We start from the raw sequence: 9556 nt of genomic DNA, 5'->3' as shown, positions 1-9556 counted from the left end.
TATGTGGCAATAAATGATTCTTATTCTTAAACCTTGTCCTCAAATATATACACTGCACGCAGTAATAGGTTCCATTCCACACTTTCGCCCAAATATTGTGCCAATAGTGTATTAAATTAAATTAAAATTCGTTTATTTCGAGTAACATAATGACTCATACATATTAATTTGGAACACTAGACTTAAACACTATACTACAAATACGAGTACACATGCATTAATACCTACAATAAAATAATACAAAGAAAATAAAAGTTTTTTAACGCATCTGTGGTTAACACATTGACAGTTATCACCTATCTCAATGTGTTAACCACAGCGCTGCTGGGCGCATGGAGTCCACAGCAAAATGACATGTACGGGCAAAACTTGTCCGCAATCATTGCCAGGACGCTGTTGGAGCTGGCGCGCACGCGTCGCACCAGAGATGCGGCTCGCAAGCGCATGGTAGCTTTAAAACACGCCACCTGCGCCTCCGCAAACATCCCTGATGCGCTGCAGTATCGCGGCAGCCCCATCAGTGCCCTGAACGCGTTATTATATTGTACTTGTAGGGCCCTATACGATCTCAAGGTGTACCTTCTCCATAGACTGCAAGTGTAGAATGTTGTGCAAAAAGCTCTGAATAAAGTCACCTTACTTTCTACCAGATCAGGTTTAGACGCTCTTTTGCGAGTACCATCACCAAAAATTGTACATGCGTTTTCTCGGATCGCTTGGATAAGTTGGTACAAAATGCCAACATTTTATTGGCGTCTTCTTCTTCAATGACTAAAAAGTTTTCGGCCAAGGTACGGAAGGTGGAGATAAGGAACGAAATCTCCATGTACCAAAAAGTGTCATCAAAAAACTTTAAATAGGTGGTGCTACAATACCTAGAGTACTTGAACAAAAAAATCAAATCATAGACAGCGCAATTCACTCCATCAATAATGCCTAGGTTCTTAGCTACTCTAGCGCTACTCTGGAAAGATTTGGAACTATTATTTATAGCTGACAGCTGGACACTTTTGCAACAGTTCTACCATAAGAGATGCCACTCCTATAGGCCAAGGCTTTTGGAAATGTGACGTCATTTAAACAGCGGAATGATAAGCTCTTTATATTTAACATTTTCTTTTTATGTCTATAGAGAGTATCTCTTTTGGAATGATATAAAGTAATTCCTTCTGGTTCCACTAAACCACTCTCTGCCAGCTGTATAAATGAATCCTCAAATATTCCTTGGACAGATCCAAGATCGGCAGTTACTTTCTTTTTCGGTTCAAATGAAATATCGATTATATTTTTGGTGTGGTCAGGCTCACACGTATGTTCGGTTTCTCTTGTCACACAATCGCGGTCAATATTTAGGGTTACAGAGGCAATGCACTCACTTCTATTATGACAACGCCAAAGAGTGCTGCCGGTATCGTTTTTCGTATTTAGGTACTGGTGACCTTGTCTCAGTAACACGGGATGACGATGATGGTAAGACTAATTACTGATTATGAAGACCACGGGCGATATGTGGAACTTCCCTCTTATAATTGGGTATATTATGATTTTTAATGTAGGTAGTGTTGGAAATAAGATGTGAGAGGTTTGTGAGGTAGACGGTGGTAGTAAAGGTACGGGTAGGTTGGGGTTTGAGTCAGGGTTTGAGAGGTTAGGGGGTTGTGGGGGCGGTGAGTTGATGGGTCGGGGAGTGAGGGGTTGGGAGTTGAGGAATCGGGGGGTAGGAGATGAGTGGCCGGGGGTTGGAAGTTGAGGAATTGGAGGTTAGGATTAGGAGTTACGGTCAGGGGTTGAGAGGTCGGGGAATATTCGGTGGTTCAGCGTCAAGGGTTTCAGTGATCAGTGGCGGGGCAGAGGATCGATTTAGAGTAGTAGCAAGAATGAATTCGTTTACTTTTTTCGTAAAACGTTTTTATTACTATTATCTTATTTCTTTTATCTCCTTGTCCGGTGTATGTGTGCTTTATGGAATAAATGTCTTGTCTTTCTATACGTCTCTGGGACAAGGCTTGGAACCGGTTTATAAAATAACGGTAAATGCCGGTTTATTTCGGTTTTCCTCCGAATTTTTACACAAACGCGAACGTTTCAAGAACTTTATTGTTACCTAAAAAAACGGTTTATTCGACGAGCAACGAAACGGCCGGCCGGCCTGGGTGGTGTGACATAAAAAGAAACCGGTTTTTATTGCTCTAAACCGGTTAATTCTACAAGAAATGTTCTCATAAAAACCAGTTTAAAAACAACGGTTTTTCGAGCGAAACCGAAATTAAAAGGTTTTGCGCCAAGTACATGAAAACGGCTTAGAAATTTAACCGGTTTTAGAGCCTTGCTCTGGGATGTTAGATCTTATTTATATCTATTGATTCGCCCGAGCGAGAAATGACTTGCCTTACGCTCGCTGAGCGATGAGAATGATACTGGAGGGTCGAAAACTCAACAAACGGATGGGAAAAGCGGTGTTAAACTGTATTTTAAATTAATTTACGTAAATGTAACATTTGTTTATTTCGGACAGTTACATAATAATATATTTATCTAAAACTCTTCACGCTACATGACCGGCTTCAATCGGCATCTGAAACAGAATGATGTATTTTGATAACATTCTCGAACAAAGTAAGGGAAACATGCGACAACAGGTAACTGTGAAATAATTCCATTGTGACCCACATTCCGAAACCCATTTCCTGTTTTTCTGTAGCTACCTCTAGTAAGTACAGTAAATATCGATAATAGCATATAAAACAACGCGCGAAAAATATCTGCCACCTTGTCCCGCTTCTAATACTTTTACATTGGCAAAATCGTCATGGATTTGATGGAAGCCATAGTTTAAAAGAAGAAGTAGAAGATACTAATAATAAAATATCAAAAGTAGTTAGCTGTGCCTCTCCTTCTGTCTGTTAGTTTATATTATATACTTACGTTCATATATGGCATCAGATGGCCGCGGAGGTAACGGTCGGTTTTTCATAGTGTGGGTTGCTTTAGATTCATTCACTGAAATTAATTTCGGAAATATTATAACCCAATAGGTACAATAACATTGACATATATGTTTACACAATTGTATTATTATTATTAACTTATTAATTTTGTTGTTAGCTGTGTACAAATCTAGATAAATGTGGAAGAGCGGGGCTTCCTGTCACAGGTATTATTCATATTTACTAGGAAGTCCCAACCATGAGTGTTAAGGTGCGACCAGACCGCAGCTTAAAAAACGGTCACGATACGGAATCGCAATGACGCGGCGTATGCGTACCGTTTTTGACGCATGCTCCCCACGCCGCTGCTTAAAAAACGGTGACGGTACGGAATCGCAGTGACGTGCTTCACGCGAATCTTTTTTGTTCGCAAATCTTTGCGTCTTTTACGTCACCGGTGTGGTGTCTGCCATAAGATCTCCGTGTAATATTTTTTGCGATTTTTACGCAGATCAATTTACGGTGCGTCAGAAGCGTATTTTAAGCAGCGGTGTGGGGACCATGCGTCAAAAACGGTACGCATACGACACGTCACTGCGATTCCGTATCGTGACCGTTTTTTAAGCTGCGGTCTGGTCGCACCTTTATGTTGTACTATTTAACGAAATGAATGTTTTTTTTGACAATACAATTAAGAACGAGGGTTCGAAATGATACTGTATGATACTTTTGATTAAGAGGAAAGTATACAACAAGATCATTCATACAAAAAGAGATTGGCATCTTGACTAGGCTCCCTGATATCGCTCCGTTTCTTTCTGCTAACTTGCCAAATAAGGAAAGGGCTTTCTGCATAATACTTACTGTGATATAAGTTCTCTGATGGCTTTGGTGGTTGGTTTGTTTTCCCTTCGTTTTCACATTCTTTCCCTGAAATTAATTTTGGTGGAACATTATTAACACAAACGGGACTTAATCGCGTATTAAGTTTTAAATTTACCTCCGACGTTTCGAGGACGGCGTTGTCCCCGTGGTCTCGGAGAAGACTGGCTAAAGTTGACATCAACATCTTCTAGCCGCGCGAGTTTTTCGAACTACCCGCACTTGATCTTGTTTATTGACTTGAACATTCTGCTCACTAGGGATGTTACTCTGTCGACACACAACACTAACGATATTCGATTTTTCGACTGTCGATATTCGTTCTCGCTTACATATACGTACTAATGACTGGATTCCATGTGGATGAGATCCCCAAACCCTCGCCCCGATTGAAATAGCAATGTTTTTTTATTTCAATGGCTTCCCGCACTTTTATGCTGTAGAAATGGCGATCCGTGGAAAGGATTTTAGGGTTATGCAGCTCGATCCAGTGGTTTGGTCTTGCCTCCAGTAAATGCTCAGTCACAGCAGACTTGTTCACCTGACGATTTTTGACAGCTGTGATAAGTTCCTTAACTCTTTCTGCTATGGTGCGCTTAGCTTAACGTCGGAGGTAAATTTTAAACTTAACACGCGATTAAGTCCCGTTTGTGTTAGTTAATAATGTGTAAAAATCCTGAAAGTTTAAATCAGTGTTTTGGTGGAACATATTAGAATGAATAAGCTTAGAGCCGTATTCCACGGCGTCATCCCGTGTTTTGCATCAGGTACCGTTTTCTGCAGGATCCCGTTTAGTAGTTTAAGTAGTAGTTACTTGTAGTCGTTACTCGTTTATAATTCGTGTTATTCACGATGACGCGCAGATATGTCAAATCTGTACCCCTAGTGTAAACTTATTCGAAGGCGTAACGTGACGTACGCGTTCGCGTCAAGTCTCAGTTTGTATGACATTTTGAGTTTCCAAAACGTCCCGCTTGGCACGCTGTGTCTAAGGCCCATAATAAATGAGACTTAACGCAAACAAGTACGTCACGTTTCGAAATCGAATAAATTAATAACATAAGAATCTGACCTTTAATAACATGAGTAAGAAACATTATTGCCCGCCTTAGCCCGGCATTAGCCAAGACTCGGAAACCGGTTAAATTTCCAAACCGTTATCACGTACTTGGCGTAAAAGCTATTAATTTCGGTTTCGCTCGAAACGCCGTTTAAACCGGGTTTTATGAGAACAATTTTGGTCAAATTAACTGGTTTGGAGCAATAAAAACCGGTTTCTTTCTATGTCGTTGTCTATGTTACGTAGCACACCACCAGGCCGGCCGGCCGTTTCTTCACTCGTCGAATAAACCGTTTTTTTAGGTTACAATAAAGTTCTTAAAACGTTTAAACGTTTAAAACGTTCGCGTTATAAAAGTTCGCAGAAAAACCGAAATAAACCGGTATTTACCGGTATTTTATAAACCGGTTCCGAGCCATGGTTAATGCGGTTGCGGCCACAGTAAAGCTTTTGAATGTAACCTTCACACGTATATAAAAAACGTACCTTTTCGCCGAGACTTGAAAACAATGCAAGCAAATATAGCCGCAAGTATGAGGGCTACAAGCAAAATTGATATTATTATTGCCAGCCACGCAAAGTAACCTGAAAAATAATACAATGAAAAGTGAAAATCATTTGTTATTATTCCCCAATTTCGTAGAAAAATCAATATACTTTGTAAATATAATGTTTATATGAATATGAGTTTAAAAATTCCCGTAAAAGCAAATATTTCATGAACGGTCCGATTCGAAGAACGATTAAGAAACGTTTAAGATCTTGGAAATACCTATCTTTAAAAGATCGATAACTAAACGACATGTCAAAATTGATGTTTATTTCGATTCCTGTGATCTCGATAAGATCTACGATATTTCTAACGTCAAAGTGACGTTGGTTGCCCAAATCGAGCTGCTTCTGTCAGTTATACGACATACAAACGATATCTAAATGATAACTTATCTGAACCAGAACTTATCGTTATCGTATTTCATTCTTCGAAACGTGCTGTAAGTTTATTTTAACTACAAATAAAGGTTTAATTGACTTGATAGGACAATGATTGTTTTAAAAGAATGTGATTATGTACTAAAATAAAGGTAAATTGCCTTATTGATACGTTTTTTTAAACCATGCTATACTTAGTCAGGTCATAAGGTCTGTCACAAAGATTTTTACTGATAAAAAAATTATAGGTCTGTACCTAATAATTCACCTACCTACCTTTACCTAGTAATTCAGCATTAAATAAGCTTTCAACTCATATATATGAATAATAAGGGATACAGATCCCAGCTTATTTCATGCTGAATTACATACAATATAATTTAACGTAATTTGCTGTCTTAGTTTTGCATAATTCTATGTAATATTCGGAAAAAAATTATAAAAAAACATGAAAAAAATAGTTCAAGGTGATTTTGATCCCTATTTTTTTTTACATGGTTGAACCTTACATAAAACAAAATCTGGGCCTTTTATTTTTATTTGCACATAAAAAGGGTTTACATAAAAGGTGTTACAAAAGTTACATGTCCTAGCCTTTGAACCTTTTTTTTTAACCTTTGCGACAGAACTTATGACCTGACTAAGTAATTATAAAGATATTTTATTATTTATTATTATTGTATCTCCTTGGATTTCACGGGCCTATAAATCCCGGTCTTTTGATAGGCTTACGTCGGGATATAGATCCAACACGTAGAGGCCTCTTGGAGAGCTTTATTTATTATTATTATTATACTTACTTAGTCCAAAGGCCTGTCCAGTCCCTTTATCTTTTCTTATCATTTGAAGTTTGACCGTAGAATGTGTCTTTAAATCCTCAATGCTGAAGTGTCCCAACTTCTTGCACACTATCTCTGTGTCGTTCTCGTGTAGCGTGAACGTTTTTGTCACCGTTGCTGGTGCACCAGTTTTGACTACCACTATAAATAATTGGGAAATGTTTGTTGGAAGAAATAGCCTTTACTTTTTTTGACAATAAAGAAGAGTCATTTTGATATGATTTATATTTATTCATTACCTATTTTTATGAAACAAAATTGATATGAGTATTAAAATCTATATATGTATGTATAAACGTAAAAGTCCTGACTGACTGGTTCACTTAAATCAACGCCTAGCCCAAACCTTTAGACCTAGAGAGCTGAATTTTTCACAATAGCTAGTTTATAACGTTAAAAAGGGGTTTTCCAAAATTCATCCCCTAAGGGGATTAAAAAGGTGATGAAAGTTTGTATGGGGTTCAAGTTTTATTTTAACTACCTGTCAATAAGTAAGTTAGCTAAATCTGTAGTGTTGTAAAAAACTCCCTGTATGTTAAATAACGTAATTTTTGCGCCAACGGCATGAAAAGTACGGGCCCTGTACCCCTAGTTTAAATTTATTCGATAGCGCGACGTGACGTACGCGTTTGCGTTAAGCCTCATTTTGTATGGGATTTTGAGCTTCCAAAACGTCCCGCTTGGCGCGCTGTTTCTAAATCCCATACAAAATAAGACTTAACGCAAACGCGTACGTCATGTCACGCTATCGAATAAATTTACACTAGGGGTTCAGCTAATAAGGATATGTATATTATTTACAACGTGCACCGTGCACGTGCGCATCCACGCAGACGTATCCGGTGAATTCCGATGTGCCTTACGATATTAGGGGTGTAAAATTATAGTCGAAATACCAAGAGGTTAATCTAACTCGATTGAATACTGTATAATTTATCAATATAGTGAAGTATGTGAGTATATTTGACGACCGGTCTGGCCTAGTGGGTAGTGACCCTGCCTATGAAGCCGATGGTCCCGGGTTCAAATCCTGGTAAGGGCATTTATTCGTGTGATGAACATGGATATTTGTTCCTGAGTCATGGGTGTTTTCTATGTATTTAAGTATTTATAAATATGTATATATTATATATATCGTTGTCTAAGTACCCTCAACACAAGTCTTATTGAGCTTACTGTGGGACTTAGTCAATTTGTGTAATAATGTCCTATAATATTTATTTATTTATATAGTATGGGTACTTACCAATCTACAGTACCTGGCGATAAATATTGCACAACGGATTTTCGACTTCGTAGAGCGTTATCGCTTGATCTCTCGCTGTCTCCCATATTCTCTTTGTAAAGATATACTTACTTCTATACGTACTTACCTCTTTTCATGTTATCCTCGTTTTCATGTAAATAAAAATGTAAGGTGTATTTTGTGTCAACCGGGCATGCAGTGCAGTTTAAAACGCAGTTGAGTGTGACCGTCTCGTTGTTCTCAAAGCGGTATACTCCTCCATTTGGCATTGGGTAAATCATGTTCTTTGTTTTCCTTAGGATGCTGATCTGTGGACCTGATAAGAAGTTAAATTATCAAAGAGTGATAGGGACCGTGCGCGTTGGAGGGTCTGCCATCTTGTGGCCTGAATCGGAAACATAAACATGTGCATTGACAGTATTGACACTTTACCCCATAGCAAGTGCTGCCATCTACCGTTCTCGTCCGCTTTCTTGCGCATAGTAGGTTCTGGCATCTTGTGGCCTACATTGGAAACTTCACATTTGCACCTCGCGCCTAAAATCTGACGTCTCCTGTGCTGCCCTCTACAGTGTATACACGCTCCCTATACCTCCCCTTTGATAGTTCGGTCAAAATGAATTCTATTCATTGTCTGGTTTCTGGCTACTCTGTCACACTTGTATTCGTCACCAGGCTTCTATCAAATAAAAAACAAAAAGTCGACTGCATGTCTTTATAGCTGTAGATTATGTTCAGAGATCGGACAAATTTGCGTCATTGCTCGCAATAATGTGGACATGACTCCAAAATTAATCAAATATGTAATCATTTAATTAATTTCTTACTTTACTTAAATTTTAATTCCTAGTCAATAAATACAAAAGTTTGTTAAAGTATAGATTTATTAACGAAAATAATCAGTATTTTTTCCAAAATTTCTGCAGTCAGTCTATTTCTTTTTACATCAAAAATATACTTAAGTGCTGAAAAACTTCGCTCGCACTCCACTGATGTTAATGAGGCAAACTTAAGTAGTTTTATATATATTTTCTGTTCTTTGTTTAGTTTATCCCGATTTTGAGGTTATCGCCCACAACTTAGAACAGAAAATAAACTCTGAATTATACTGGAATAATAATATTCCTATAAAACTACTTAAGTTTGCCCCATTAACATCAGTGGAGTGCGAGCGGAGTTTTTCAGCACTTAAGTATATTTTTGATGTAAAAATAAATAGACTGACTGCAGAAAATTTGGAAAAAATACTGATCATTTTCTTAATAAATCTATACTTTAACAAACTTTTGTATTTATTGACTAGGAATTAAAATTTAAGTCAAGTAAGAAATTAATTAAATGATTACATATTTGATTAATTTTGGAGTCATGTCCACATTATTAAGTATATTTATAGTTTCTATTTTTTTCCGTGAGCTTCTACGGATTATCGTCTTATCTATTGTTTAAAAACCGCAAAGGCGCGTGCCACTATGAAAAAATGGTCAGGCCGCATAGGTAGCGTTTATTGAATTACTACTCTATTGAGCACGGAATAAGATTCATTATGAACTAATACAGAATTCTAACAGAATAGCTGTCTGATCTCTATTGGTGCGTCTACGGTAGGCGACTAAACGCTCTCAAATCAGCTTAACTTGTGACACTGCGATCCGAAACAAAGATACGTATT

The 9556-nt window shown here is 37.9% G+C and overlaps 1 protein-coding gene across 1 annotated transcript; it reads right to left on the bottom strand.

The window, feature by feature from the left end:
• Positions 1–1935: 1935 nt before the first annotated feature.
• LOC133520201 (uncharacterized) lies at positions 1936–8396 on the bottom strand. Its single transcript, XM_061854572.1, has 5 exons — positions 8012–8396; positions 6600–6779; positions 5356–5454; positions 3792–3857; positions 1936–3000 (listed from the first exon to the last, which is right to left on the bottom strand). The coding sequence occupies exons 1-5, from the start codon at positions 8163–8165 to the stop codon at positions 2909–2911; spliced, it is 591 nt and encodes a 196-aa protein (XP_061710556.1). The 5' UTR covers positions 8166–8396; the 3' UTR covers positions 1936–2908.
• Between the last annotated feature and the right edge of the window lie 1160 nt (positions 8397–9556).

The sequence above is a fragment of the Cydia pomonella genome, chromosome 7, assembly GCF_033807575.1.
Source record: "Cydia pomonella isolate Wapato2018A chromosome 7, ilCydPomo1, whole genome shotgun sequence".
NCBI lineage: Eukaryota > Metazoa > Arthropoda > Insecta > Lepidoptera > Tortricidae > Cydia > Cydia pomonella.
The sequence above is the reverse complement of the archived record's forward strand: the minus strand, read 5'-3'. Positions and strand labels throughout refer to the sequence as shown.